General features: G+C 40.2%; 1 protein-coding gene across 1 annotated transcript in view; it reads left to right on the top strand.

Moving 5' to 3' along the window:
• Positions 1-6,830: 6,830 nt before the first annotated feature.
• The window catches only part of ICA1 (islet cell autoantigen 1), a 69,152-nt gene continuing 60,384 nt past the window's right edge, over positions 6,831-15,598 (top strand). The window contains 4 exon segments of the mRNA XM_072328611.1: positions 6,831-6,976; positions 6,978-7,063; positions 7,066-7,207; positions 7,209-7,257. Coding sequence (XP_072184712.1) covers positions 6,831-6,976; positions 6,978-7,063; positions 7,066-7,207; positions 7,209-7,257 — 423 coding nt within the window.

The raw sequence follows: 15,598 nt of genomic DNA, 5'->3' as shown, positions 1-15,598 counted from the left end.
ATATCCAAGGATGGAGATTTCAGAGCTTCTCCCAGCACCTGTTCCAATCTAATACATTTGTGTATGATCAGTGAGTTTTTCTCCAAGGATGTTCACTCAGCCTTACTCTACCATGGGTCATAATACCATCCCTTTAATCCTGCCACAAGACACAGTAATGTAGGAGGCCTTCAATCAATAACTAATAAAGATATTCATGATTATACACAGTCATCTGTAGCTCTCAGAAAGGCTTCATAGAGAGAGATATAAAAGCAGAAGGAAGGGAGGAGGTTTCAATTGATTTTTTACATTATTAGCCCTATTTCATAATTCATGTTTGGTGCAGCTGAATAGTTCAACATCTTCAGCATCACTCAACCTAAATATTTGGCTCTGCATTGTTTTTCCTGGCTCAAAAGAGAATTGTCAACATGAGAGAAGAGTTTATAGATATTCTAAACGTATCTTGGTTTAGTTTGGGTTGGAGTACTAACGTACTCTAAAGTACTAATTTAGGTCGCATTTTGGCTTTAAGGAACTCTTGAAAAAACAATCAATTAAAAAAATATGTTCACATTTTCAGTGGACTGAAATGGGCCTGTGATTCTAAGATTAAATAAACAGAAAGACTACTGGAACTTGAATCAGTATCCATAGAAATAATAAAGACTTGCACCGGACCTGTAGTTCCCAAAAGTAATGTTTAAATGGCTCAAACACTAAACTTCTATTTAACCATACTATAGCCATTTGTTAAAATGCGCTGTAAAGAACATTATTACTTGTTCACCTGTATAAAAAATACTGTCAATTAAAAAAAAATCCCTAAATTAAAAATGTTTAATTGCAACTTTCATTGCTGTGTTCCTCTATCAGATTTGCCTTTATATCAGTGACCAGGCTATTTAGATCTTGTACACTTAGATCTAGTAAATAGTACAGTTACGTTTTTCACTGCTTGGATTCATTGGGAAAGAGAATACTTAGAGCTCTCTTTTCTTTACACAACTGTAAAGGACAAGTCAAAATGAGCTGTTAGTGCAGACCAGATGGAAGAAAAATGTAATATTGTGTCTCATGTCTTTGATCAATTTCTGTGCTGAGCAGATTACACATCATTCATGGATCAAGGATGTGCTGAGAGGAACAGGTCAGCCCTGGATATACTTTTCAGAAGTCAGTCTAAATAATTCTTTAATTGTAGAGGAAACAGATTACAAACATAGCCATGAAAATATGACATATCTAGCATTTTCAAATGCTTTTAACTGTCAACTATATGTATTACAAGCTATGTTTTATCTGAATGGGAATTGAATCGAATAACTTGGGATGCCTTCTAAAAGGGACATGATAATGGAAAAGGTGACATCTTTCACCACAGCAGTAAACTGTTGCAGTACATCTCACTGAGCTAAGAAAACAGCAAATTTTAGCATCCTTTATCTCTAAAAGCAGAAGATGACCCCCATTATTGGTAACTCAAAATGACAATCAATCAATCTAGTGTGCTTTCACAATAAACCAGATAATGTGATTTCTCTGAAACTGTATGGGTATTTTAAACCTTTCTGCTAACAATATCTGAGAAGTTCAAGATTCTTTTTGAAATCCTGCATTAAGATAGAAGTTTAATCTCATTCTTTTAAGATATCGTCCAAATAATGATGTTTTTTCCTTAGCAAGAATGAGTTGATTTATGATACGTCAACCCTGTGAGTAAAACAATTTAATTACCTGTGACATTTTCAGCTTTGTTAAACATTCTGAGGATACTGAAATACTTCTCACAGAATCAAACTGAAGATAATGTCATCAATAACATGCAAGAAAACTATTCATGTTTAGTCACGTGGGCTATTTATATGTGTGTGTAATAGAAAAAAGGAGCAGCACAACATAGAATGTATTGGATCCATGTGAGAGTACAGCTTGTCTCTTGGGGCAAATAATCTATGCTGTTTCCAAAAGAGAAGGAAAAAAGAAATTAAAAATCATTGCATTGCTCAGTTAAGAGATGCTGCAGTATTTTGAAAAAATACCTTATATAAAAGCACACATAGAACTTTTTCTTTTTGGTCTGATTCAATACTATCCCTATGGCAACCTGAAGTGATTTTCAAAAGTATACAAAGAATATATATATATATACTGCACTAAGCAGTATCTTTAGAACAGCAACCTCCAGGACTCCTATTCAGATAAGGAAATAATAAAAGTAATAATAAAAGATTGTTAAAGATATTTTCCTCAGATAGGAAATCTTGGGGCATTTAGAGATGAAACTTCACTAATGTTCTTTTCTTCAATCTGAAGCAATGACAGATTTGTTTTCTATTAGATTGTAAAAATAACACAAAGTCTTTATGTCATCTATCCTGTACTAACTGAAAAACACCTGCCTCAGTGTGGCTATCTTTGACTAGCCACATCAGATTGCCATGGAGGGCACAGATTATATAGCACAGAAGAATATGATTCAACCTGTTGGAATCTCAGAGATTACACGATGTCTGGTTTTACTTCAGTTTTAACACTAAGAATCCTTTGTCACGCATGGCAAAGCTTTTCAAGCACAATGATTTAATTTCAATTTATTTTTAAGCAGATTTCAGAATACTTTACAAAAATTGAACACTAACACATTTTGGAAAATATCAAATATTTTAAATGAACTACATTGTATTATTTAGGATGCTCTCAGCAGTAATTTCAGAGAACACTGTACCAAATGGTAACTAATTTCTCTTAAAGATAGTGCCTTCAGAAAATTAAATTGGTATAACTTTTTAAATAGAAGCACTTTATAATAAGAGAAGATAGATCAGTAGTTGATTCTGCTGCTGCACGCAATGGTTAATGTTACAAGGTTTAATTTCTGACACAGAATTATTCTCACACTTCTTAGAGCTTGCAGTGTCTACAACTCCTAGCACAACAGCTGTTAAGAGGTTTTTTTAATAGACTTTCATTCGCCTAACATATGAAACATCTCCGGTAGATCTTTAAAAATGATGTGACATATTCTTAATGGACAAAAATATTTCAACAATTTAACTGTTTCAAGAGTTTTTATTTTAACTGGAGAAAATCTTGTGGATGCACCAAGGAGTGTATCCAAGGAGTCTGATAATGACAGATAAGTATCTGTGTAGGACAGTGGAATAAAGTACGGTAACAACAATGTTCATTGTCAGATGGACAAAGGAAACAAAGATATTGTACACCTCAGAGATCATGAATTACATGAAGGAATACCTAAATTCATCTCCATTTGGACAGCATCATTAAAAGTTAGGACTTTGGACAGTATCTAGTGTGAAACCAATCCTGCATGCAGAAAAATCCAGGCAAGTCCCTGTGCTCACACTTGTTCCATGTTAAGCCTGCAGAAGTAGAGGAAAGTAATGCTGACTAAACATTGTGAAAAGTACTAATTCAGGATGACCCTCTGCTAATTGTCAGAGTTTTGGTCCAACTTTGAATTTCAGAGATTCTGGCATCACTCCAGCCTGGAGTCCTTTAATTCCAAATCACTTCTGGGGCATCACTGTCCTAGTATGTATTTTCCAGTTTATGAAACGGGAACAAACAATTATGTGATCTCTGAAGCTGCCAATAGGATAAAGGTTTTCAGCAGATAACTAAGCTGTAATCCTGTTTGCCACAGACAGAAGTGGTCAAGTAGTCCTTACGTTACCTTACATAATTTTCTCCACTGATGACTAGAATTGGTCTACATTTGCCTCTGTTTCTAAGTAGGAATTTAATCTCTCCAGAGGCTCTCCCTGTATGTATTGGCTTCTACCACTCATGATGCTACTGCTCAAATGAATATGCTCTACTTTTTTCTGGCCTTCCATCAACAGGGCTGGCACACAAACAATACACATTAAATGCCCTACAGAGCTAAATTATCTAACAATAGAAATTAATACAGAAAAGCAGAACGCTAACTGAAAAATTAAACATGATTAAGCTGGGTAGATACATTTTACTAAGAAATTTGACAACAGATTAGAGATTGAAATGCCATTTATAAACAGCAACGATGTTCCAGACATTGCAAGCAATGTGGCAAGACAAAAGAGCATTAGATAGATCAGAGATCACAGAAAAGACTAAAAACATTCATACAAAGGACCAGAGGGAATTTAAGGGAAGCATCGTTTCACAGAATACAGCGTGAAATGTTTGTTCTTCCTCAAGTGGATGAGAACCAGAAGGCAAATAAAGAGTTACAGGAAGATTAAAAAAGATAGCAAGTGTGAAAGTTCAACCACCAACTAATGTCAGTTCAGGAAAGATGAGCAACCTTCAATGCTGTTTCTTAGATATCTGATTCTACATACATTTGATAAGTAACTAATTCATAGAATTGTAGAATTGTCTGAGTTGGAAGGGATCTTTCAGCTCATCACCTGGAGAAAAAACGCAACCTACATGTTTGTAAAATTATAGTATAAAGATAGCACAGAATGCACGTGCAGTAGAATATAACAAATTAAGTGGTGAGCGTGACCTTATGGTATGCTTTAGTAGCAATGAAATACAAGAAACAGGACTGGAATGTGAGTGTCACTGACTCAATACATGACTCCAATCTTTATTTATCCCTTTACAAATTATATGGATCTGGGACACAGTGTAACATAAGGCTTAGATATAGAAAAGATCTCACAAGAAGTAGGCTAGTATTTATTGGCAGTTCATCCTCACAAAAGCTCTGGGTTCACATGATGGAAGGCTTGGCTTTCTCCCGATAAAGCATGACCTTCCCAACTTTGGTGTGGCCAATAGTTATATCTCAAAGGTCTGTACTTTACTTGCATCTCCCAGTAATTTTCATGATGTTGCTGTGGGAATCAGTTTGCAAATGAGTGCAACAAGAATGGTGTTCTACAACACAGCAAAAGTAGTGAGTCCAGACTTGTTTTAAGGTCAGCGGATCGATTGTTTAGTTGATGTGAGCATTAAGAGCACTTTGATGCCCCAACGGGGAAAAAAAATGTTAGTAAAAGAATGAACGTAGCACTATACTTTAGGGTGTTTTATGCATTCATTCAGCTTTGCTAAGGAAGAAAGTTTGTGAAAATTAGTGGGTAAACCTTATTTCATGCATCATTTGCAATAACTCTTTTCTGTATTTCAGCTGCACTAAAAATATCTCCATGGGAGATAAGAAAGGTGCTAGAACAACCAGATGGCACTTGCTTATATTTATTCATGTCCAGGGATAAGCCATATGAAACACACTAGAAGACAATGAAATGCTTGTATCATAAGGAATACAGATTTAAAATTAATTGTTTAAATTTATAAAGTAATCTCAGCCAATAAGTTAAGAGATTAAGATGGACAATCCCAGAAGTTATCTGTAGACTGCAAAATGCCAGCCTCATGTAAACAGAAGTGTGCCAGTCTAAGACACCCATTCTAGATATATTCATACATACACAACTGCTGGCATAAAACAGTTCCTAAATTATAGAAGTATGTTTTTCAGAATGAAGGATTTTCCAGGACTACTTGCCTTCCTTCCTCGCTCTGGTGCACCTAACAAAAATATTACATTTAAATTTACCAAACAAAAATCTTCTTTAGAATCTTGGGAAGTAACAGCAATTACTTACTTCACATACAGTGAGATTTACTTTTTTTCACCATTCTACAATCATTAAAAGACACAAATTTCTCTGTTCGCTGATGAGCAAAAACTACTAAATAACAACACAAGATCTTGCTGAAGTGATTTCAGATTCTAATCCATGCCTGAGAGACTTTTAATCCCCCACTGACATCACCTTCTAGAGAGCTAAGAAGTAACACTGATTAACTTTTTCTCCTAAACTGTACTAACAAGAATTAACATGATCAAATGGCTAATGCTTGCAATGAAAGTGTATACACCTTAGCCTGTTGCCTTTTCATTTCCATGGGAACTCCAGTCCAAAGAATGATTAAATTCATATAACTAAAGACAGATAAACTACACCCTAAGAAGTGACTTATTTTCCTGTATTTGATCTAAAAAGCTCTGGATGATCAGCATAGTTAATACTGTCTACCATACAAAATCTAAACAGAAGTTAGATGTCTGAAGTTAGGTTTCCTAGACAGTATACCAGAAGTATATCCTCTTCTTCAAGACAGAGAATGCCATGAAGAAACTCGCTTCCTACGAAACTCGTTGCTCAGTATTACAATCACAAAGGCTATCCTACAGAGGTTTCTGCAGTTCTGGAAAACAACCCCACTATTTCCTGCCAGAAACCCATTCCAGTTTGCCAGCACAGTGTGTTTATGTACACTTCACTTGAGTATAATCTGCTGTCCATGCTCTGACCAGAGCAAGGGAGGGAACTTTGTAACCTCCCATGTCTTGCCTGGAATTCTTCAGCTTATACAGCCATCGCTATCTGACAGTGAGTTTCTGTTGCTGTACGTTTTGCACTCCTACACCTAGATGTATGGCTCCCAACAGTGTTTCAGCTACACCTCACAAAAAACACCATGGCACCAGCATGAAAACTTCAGGTCACTGTAAGGTTCAGCAGGTATTCCTCCCATCAGCGTCCTTATTTCCACTCCTTTTGGTTTCCCTTTGCATTTTCTACAGCACTCTCCTCACTCCTTAGGCCCTTATCAACTCCACCTGTTCCCACTGCTGCTGTTGTGCTGAACTCACTGATCTCTTCAAGGCAGCTAAAGATGCCCATTTTAGAGGTACATGCCCTTCCCTCTCCAAAATCCCTACTAAACCATTTCTGATCCCATCTCACAACCCACATTCCCCATCCCAACGCTGCCAGCTGTCCTCCCCCTCGGAGGACCATTCCAATCCCTTGATGACAACTGCTGCCTGTAACAGTCACCACCTTTCAGTATTTCATCGTCGAACCCGGCGCAGTACCCACGGCCCCAGCAGGCTGGAGCTGAGGAGAGGTGCTCGCTTTTCGGCCGAGGCGCTGCGAAGAGCCCCCGAAGGACCGCAGTGAGCCCTTCTTCCGCCTTCCCGGCGCGGGCAGCGGAGACGGAGAAAGAGCGCGACGGCTGAGGCCGGCGTCAGGAAACGGCCATCCGGCCCAGACACCGGGACCGGGCAGCCACCGCCCTCCCGCCTCGGCCGCTGGGCGGGTGGCGGCACGGCTCCGCCCCGCTGCGGGGCTGGCAGAGGCGGCTCCGTTCGGCGCTGTGACGCCGGCGGCGCTGGAACACCTGGAGGTGCCTGCGGTTCGGCCCTGCCCTCCCCTCCGCTCCTCGGCCGCGGGCAAGGTGAGTGCGGAGAAGGGGGCCCCACCGGGCTCCGCGCTGGGACCTGTCGGGGAAACGGGTTCCGCCAGCTGCTGCCGGTGGCGGTCAGCCTCGGGGCCGCGGGTGGGTGCCGCCTCCCCCTGTTGCCCGCCCAGGGTGGAAGGAGGTGGCGCGGCGGCCGGGCCTGAGGCGCTGGTGCCCTCCGGGGTTAAAATCGGCGAGGCGCAAAATGGCATCTTCCCCCTCCCTCCTGCCGGGCGGTTACCTCGCCATGATTATTGCATTTATCCGTTTCTGCCCCCTTCCTCCCGTACATCCTCCCTGGCTCAGTGCCCACTGGAAGCGGGGAGGATGGGGAGGAAAACGGCCGCTGCTCCTTTGTGGTTTCCGGCTTCGCTGCCGGGCTTCCAGGTTAAAATTCGGGCTGCCCGCCACAGTGACCCCAGGGCTGTGCCTTTGGTGCCTGTGCGGGATCAGGTGCACACCAGGCATCTACAGCTGATGACACGAATAATTATAACAGAATACTTCTCATTCAGAGCTTGTATTTTGTTTGATCTTGATAACCAGATTTGACTTGCATCCGTCTACCTGGTGTGTGAATATTGTCTCATACATTGGTTTAGAATATAAAGAAGAAGAAAGAAAAAAAAGGTTTTAGTACAGAGGAAAAGATCAGGTTTTAGTAAGAGGAAAAGATGACGGGCACTGTGCTCTTTTCTTAACTGATAGCACTGTGTACCCATTCGGCACCAAGTGTAAATAAGTCTCTGGTCACCTGGTGCTGTAGGCTCAGGGCCTGTACAGGTCCTCCTTGAGCATTCAGTTTTGCCCCAGTGCATCCAGTCCTGATTTATAGCTGAGACAGATAATCTCAGAGGTGCACCCCTACTCCAAGTGACACCATGTGGATGTTCTGGAGCTTTGGCATGAGCGTTGTTCTTCTATTTATTTACCTGCCTTTACCTTTATCCAAAAGTCGTGCTATAGACCAAGGCAATAATTTATTTCCAGGAAGCACCTGCTCGGGTTTTTTTTTGTTTGTTTTCCCTGTATTTTATTCCCTTCCTCCTTCCAGTTCTGTGTTAAGAGGATCTAGTTTAATTTAGGCTTGCTCTTGTTCCAGAACAAACTGTCTTCCTGGCACTAGCTGAGGAGCTGCAGTTTTGATTCTAGTGTTTAGCATGAAGTCTAGGAACATCTCATTTTGACATTAGGTGTTATGAATACCCTGCTAGCCTACTGGTTTAACCTAGGTGACTTTATGATGTAAGATTTATGCTAATACTGATGCAAAAGGAATTCAGCGTAAAGCCATGGGGATCTCTTGCATAGTGAACTGCCATAACTGGTAAAACCAGTTGTGTTTTTCCCACGGCAGGTTCTATTTGCAGGTGATGTGGCAGTTCAATGCTGTCAAACCTTGGTTTAAAGCTACCTTCCTGCTTGAACTTCGCATGTGAAACAGTTATTTCCAGAAGGGTTCAAAAGATAGCATAGAGAAAAGTCAGTTGCTTGCAGTTGGAATTTGCCTACTTCTTTAGTGTGAAAGAAGTGTTTTTAGATGAAAGTGGTTTCCTCCATTGCCTTCATGAGAACCGAGTTTCATATATACATACTACTAAAGAAAATCAGTTCTCCATACGGAAAATTGGTTCTTTACACTTCTTGTTTGTTGTTGTTTTTTCCCCATAAGATTATATCATTGTAGGAAGTAGAGGCTGTGAGTTGCATGCTGCAAAATAAAATTCCACTTGAACCCTATTACAGGGCTGTTGTTATTTTTTCCCCTTAAGTAGTCTCAAACGCCTGTCTTGCCCATTCTTCTGTTCTGCACCCTTTACAAGGCTGCTAAATTGTTCTAATGATTTCCCAAGTAATGTTTTGTGGAAGAGCAGAATAATAGCAGCTCTTGTCACTCTTAAACTGGTGCTGAAAGCTTTTGGTATGAGTTGGCAGAAGGATGTGCTAATATCTCAGCTAATGCTAAACGTCAAGAAATATCCTGAAAGACTCTTTTTAAATACTTTTTCCAAAAAGTCTTTTCCAGCAGCATTGCTCTGAAGTTGGTTCTTCAGGATGTTTTGCCACTGCTTGATTGTAAAATCACTCTGAAGACACAATTATGCCTCATGATGCAGAAGCATTAAAATACAAAAGCCTGGAGAGCGCAGAATGTTAAACAAAGAACCATGTAGTCAAGAACAGTGGAGACATTTGACCTTTTACATGTTTCTAGCAATAGTCTCACAGTAGCTTTTCCTGCGGCTATTGTAAGCCATGGCAAAATGAGGGGCATTTTGACCGGTTATGCAAGCACTTGCGTCAACTTGGGAACTGTCTGTTCCCAGTCACTGAAACAGTGCCCAGGTCCATCCTGTGAGTAGCTTCGTAGGAATCACCACCGCTCGGGAAACGTTCAGCAAGTGTGCCAGGCTCTGAGAGCAATCACGCAGGGGTTGAGAGGGCTGAGCATCTGTCAGGGATATTGTAGATTGTATTGATTGTGGTCTTGACTCAAAGCGTAGTGATAGAAGATCACCCTCTTTTTGTTTTGCTGTGCGTGCTATGCCTGTTTTGTTAGTCCAATTTCTTACCTACTAATGTGAAATCATAATGAGGAATCGTAGAGAAGATTATTTTCTCTATTCCCTACCCTTGTATTGTTCCCCCTCAGGTATAATAGGATTGCTTCCTGACATCTGCACTGATGAAAAGGAAGGAAAGAGGCAGACTCTCGAGTGTTGATGGTGTCAGCAAATAGGGCATCTAAATGAGAGAGGTGTTGGTTTGAACTTCAGAACCATATTTATGACAGCATAGGTGTGGAAAAGGTTTCATGAGTTTTTGTACATCCTCTGCTTTTTCCATCTGTTCTACAAAGGGAAGGGTTCCTGACATTAGCACTCTAGACTGGTTATGGGTGGAATGTGTCAGGGAAACAGTCTTCATATTGTCTTCTATAAACCATGCACAGCAGGTGTTCCATATGGCACTTTCTTTATAGTATTTGGCTACTAAATTTAAAAATACCTCTTTAAAGCTGGAAGAACAAATGCGTATTACAAAACAATTTGTTAATTATTTCAGAGAAGTGAAGTGAATCTGCATTTAGAGTGAGATTAAATACTGGACTGTGTATATCCCCAGCTTTGCTCATTTGCAGAGTGACGTTAGACTCACCACTCAACTTCCATGAGACATATACAATACTTATTTACAGAACTTACCCAGTTCTTTCCTGAGGACATTCTTTGCTCAGTGTTCTCACAAATATAAATGGAAAACTAGTAGTCAAGTGAGAGCTGTTGCCTGAGGACATGCTGGTACTATGTGTCATTCTTGTATTATTTCACAAACAGCTTCTGAAAAAACAGAAGCAGTTTAAAACGAGTTTTACATGTGCCTAAATATTAACATCTTTCTGTATATAAATAGTGAAAGTTCTGTGTGCAGTTTATCTAGAAAGGACTGTCGTCTACTTGCTGATCAGCCAACTGCAAATCTACCAGCACTTATTTGAAATATTTTGCTGAGACTACATATACCATGTTGTGACTACATGTTACCATTCTTATGTTCTTGATATCTGTAAGATAAAATTTTAAGGATTCCTCTTTCAGCTGTTAAAAAACAAAAAAGCAGCTCTGTGTTGCACTCGGAGAAGATGAAGATTACCCATGCCTGTAAATTTATGGCTTAATACTCTTTGGCATAGTTTGGCAGGCACTTAGTACCAATATACAAAAGAAATAAAATAAACTTAAGAGGAACGACAGCAATTGATCTGGTCCTTGCGCTCGCATGGGAGCAAAAATAGGCTTGAAGAACTCAGCACTGTTGCCACATTTTCACATCTTCATGTCAGCTGAAACTTATCTCTAGCAACTCTAATACCAGAAAGCAGTGCAGCTCAGTTATATTTGTACCCAGGTTCTGGGTAGAAGTGCATGGTAAACTTCTAATGTGTGAATGTACCGTATTTATCTCCTATTCTTATCTACTAGTCTTCTATTACATTATACGTACTGGGAATAGAAAAATAAAAAACTTTAAATGATTATTAAAGAAATGAGGCACTGGCTATCATCCTCAGTTTTGACTGCATCAGGAAACTAAGCAATTTCCTATTTTAATGGTGCATTCTGCAATAATTATTCCACATTAGACACATAATAGTTTGTAGAATAAAGTAACTCAAAGGAGTACCTGTTGGTCATCTGCCTTGTGTAGAAAGTGTCATCAACTTAAAACATAGTGAAAGGTGGGTCACTACATATTTAATATCAATAGTTCTGCTAATTTTGCTGGATTTGTTATTTGCAGATAGGTCCCCCGGTGTTGCTACAAAACGAAGATACAGACCTCCAGATTTCTTCATACATTGTGCATGACTTATCATAGTATCATAGTATTGTGCGAGTTGGAAGGGACCTTAGAGATCATCGAGTCCAACTCCCGGGATTCGAGCCCTCTGTGTAGCAGAGCGGCACTTCTACCCCTTGCGCCACAGGGGGGATTCGAACCCGGGCCCTCTGGTTTTGCAAGCGGCAATTCTACCGCTGTACCATTGGGGCACACAATCAGGACTTCTGATGGTTCAAGTCCTTAATTCCAGAATCGTGGTCATTTATGACTTTTGTTACTGTGGTTTGTTTTCCCTGCAATTGATCAGCCTGAAAAACACAGCAAAGAGTGCTATTTAGGCTCAATCTAACTCTGTAAAACAGTCTTCAATTTCTATTCCGTTGTTGGCTCTGTGGTTTGCTTTGCATGTCTAGTTGTGTTGGTAGTATTTCTTGTCTTGAGGCCTTAAAGGATCAGGACACATAAATGAAATGTTAAGTTTTTGTCAGTCTTTCATAAGAGAGAAAGAGAAAATGGAGTAAATCATATCCATAAGTGTTAGTTTCAGAAGTGTTTGCAGTGAAAGAGAAAACTGGTTTCACTGCACTTACATTGTGTGCCGTGTCCCATGCACAGTGTTAATCAATATGCTGGTGAATCTGTTTTCCTGGTAGTTTGACTGACCATCATGAAATCCCAGTTCTAAGAGAAGCGAAGTATAGGAGTGTTCTTTCTGCATGACTTAGCCACATAGTTTGTGTGCCCGATGTAGAAACTGTCATTTCTGTTTGCTCATGGAGCAGTAGGGTTCTGGTTTAGGTGCTCCCACGTGCTCCTTGGGGATTCTGTTAGTGGCCTATGAAGAAGTTTAGAGTTGTGCTGTACTCCAATTACATGAAGGAGTTTAAACAGCACAATTTTCTTTCAGTCTCAGTACCCAGGTGCTGGAAAACATCAGCAGTCTTTCTCTATGTAAAGCATGCTGCTTTCCTGGTGCTTCCGCTACAAATGCATTGAACATCTTTTTAGATTTCAGCTCTTGAAGTGAGTAATTTTGTTTATACATCTCCCTCCTAAGACTGCAGTTTCTTCTGAGAAGTTGGGGACAAAACATATGATGTGCCCAAAGGCAAAGGAATAGGCAAAAAGTTGTAGTGGATGGAAGGAACTCTAATGCCGTGCTTGCACAACAGTTCTGCAGACTTTCCGAAGTAATAAAAAAATGCATCATTGAGTAGACTAACGGAATGAAAGTGAGGATTTAAAGCTAAGCATGGATGATTCAGCGGGATTAGAACATCAGTGGTGAGTTTTAGGAGCTTTAGAGGAAAAAATAAGTCTTGTCATTTGTCATATCAACGTTAACTCATTTTATTTGAGTTACAGTGGCAGCTAGTCATGTAGTCAGACTAAGCATTATACTTGTAAGTCTAGCTATATAATCTTGATACGGAATGCCTATATAGACCCTGACCCCAGTTTTCACTATTTTCATGTGTTGACAATGTGTATAATTTAGAGCCATAGGCTGCTCTGTTTGATTTTGATTGCAAAAGGCTAAGTGATACATGGTTTGAAGCTCCTGACTTGTTGGGTCTGCATGTTTGTAGACAGGCTGTAGAAGACAGAATTGCGGCCTGCCTAAGCTGCTGCTTGCAGTGGGAGTGCTCCTTGCTTTGGAGACCCATTTCCTTGTTTCAGTTTGATCACAGCTCTCAGGGAGCAGAGGAGAGGGGACAGCCAATAGCTGTTGAAGAGGCACAGATGGTATTGCTTCCCTCACCTAAGCAGATCACAGATTTTCTTCCCATGAGGTTATTTTACGTAAATGAAACTAACACTCTTTTGCATACAGAACTCTTAAAAGTTCTTTTTTGTTGTTTTTGTTGCTGTTGTTCAGTTCAGCTGTACTACTTACAGTATTAAAAGTTTATTGGAAAAGTACTGTTTCAATAAAAACTTCTAAGTGAATCAGCTGCAACATATGTTCCTTCCATGTTTGTAGTTAAAAGGCATGGGGACTTCAAAGTGCAGAGAGTTTGATGGAACTAAAAAACCCTCAGAACACTTCAGCTGCACTGAGAGCACAGTAAACTGAGAACATAGTGCTGACTACCAGTAAAAGTGCAAACCCATCCGTCCTTTCTCATGGACATGCTACTTCACGTCAGGCTTGCTGAATTCTGTTCTGCCTCTCATTCTGTTGTTTCATTCTTCTGCTTCTAGATGCATCTAAGAATATACTGTTCAGTTACCTGCCATCCTATGTGACTATGTTAAGTCATTTTTGGATGCTAAATTTCATCTTTAGATCAGCACTTGTAACAGCTGTGCAAGGATTTGAGCTGATCTCTTAGTCCTAAGAAGTTGTGATTGAATCCTCCCCTGTTTTAGATTCAGTCTTCACGGTTGAAAGATTCCTGTTTGTGGTCTCTTGTTGCTTCCTGCTTTCTCCTATAGGATCTGTTGACTGAGGATTAGTGTAAGAGCTACGTAAGCAATGCTCAGCCAAGAACAGATGTTTGAACAAGGGGAAAAGATTTATTTGTTTTTAAAGTTCCACATAACTGTGAGAACATTAAGATCTTAATTTCACCTTGCCACGTGACACTTCTTAATTTGTCTTTTCCAGTGAATGTTAAATGTTTCTGAGATACGTTAATATAATAGATAATATTGTTCAGCTCTTGGGAAACCAGACGACCCATGCTGAAACAAACTGTAATATAATACAATGAAAAAGAGAAGCAAGGCAGTCACACAGAGTATAAGCTGAAAGGGAAGCATAGGGAATGCTAAAGACTTAATCATTCGAAATACCAGGCTAGCATTTCCTGTTTGCAGAGAATGATGGCGATCTATTGAAATAGTTTAGGAGGGTGCAGAGAAACAGGATTTTCCATAGTCATGTGAAACAGAAGTGCCATTTGCAAGTGTCTCCAATGCCTTCTAGCACCGTGGATACTAAAATATCATGGTAGGAAAGCAGTGTGATGCAGTAGGCCAGCAATATTATGAAGTTCTTAGTGCATTCCAGCCATTTTGGCTAGTTGTGAAAATACTTTGTGGGTAAATAGCCTACAACCCAGACAAACCACCACAGGTGCAGAGATGCCATGGCTGGCTGCGTGCAGGGCAACCTTGGTTCCAGCACACCTTGTTAGCTCTGGCAGTGTAATGGTGTGAATGTGGCTCTGCTGCTTTTAAAGCCAGGCTGAGCTTAGAAACAGCTTGGTGCTATTTCAGTGTCTGGGCCAGTGACTGTGCCAGGTCCAAGCTGCCAGGATGCAGGCCTCTCTGGTGCCAGTCTACACACAGGGGATTGCAAAACATAGTGTTGAGGCCTCCTGGGGCTTTTCAGGGCCAGGGAGGAGCTTGAGGGGATCAGTAGGGCTGATAAGGCCCCAGTTCCATACAGAGATGGGTGATCTAGCTCTGTGATCCCTTGTCTTCCAGGTAGATTCCTTGTGGATCTGGCCAGCTTAGGTTTAAAGCTGGAGCTGAGGTAGCATCTGTCTGTCTCAAAACACTAGAAAGCACTTCTAGAATGAGCAGAGTATGGACGTACTCAGAAGACCTTGGATCCATAGTACCTATGCTTGCTGCTGTTTTTCTTGTTTGTTTGTTTGTTTTTTCTGTGTTATTCAGAGTGTTGCTATCTTAGATGTCTTTCACAGGGATAATGAATGTTACACCAGTCTTTATCATTAAAGGTAATGGAAACTCTGAATAAAAGTTTTCCAGTGAGGTGGTGGATGCTATTTTTTCTCTGGGTCAGCATAATGTTGTTTACTGATACACTTTTTACTCTTAGAGTCTCTCACATTAACTTCCCCGTGACAAATTAAGTTCAGGTTTATATTTTAAAGTACATGAAAGTGTAGGTTAATTTTGACTGCAGTTTCCAGGGAAGGTGCATTTACAGTTGCGCTCCAGATACAAACAGAAGAATTCCTGTAGTGCTGCATTCAGCTACATACAGCACAAGTAAATATTCCTATGCTTTCCTTTTTGT

This window comes from Excalfactoria chinensis, chromosome 2, assembly GCF_039878825.1.
Source record: "Excalfactoria chinensis isolate bCotChi1 chromosome 2, bCotChi1.hap2, whole genome shotgun sequence".
Classification (NCBI taxonomy): domain Eukaryota; kingdom Metazoa; phylum Chordata; class Aves; order Galliformes; family Phasianidae; genus Excalfactoria; species Excalfactoria chinensis.
This window is presented reverse-complemented; position numbering and strand designations above follow the sequence as displayed.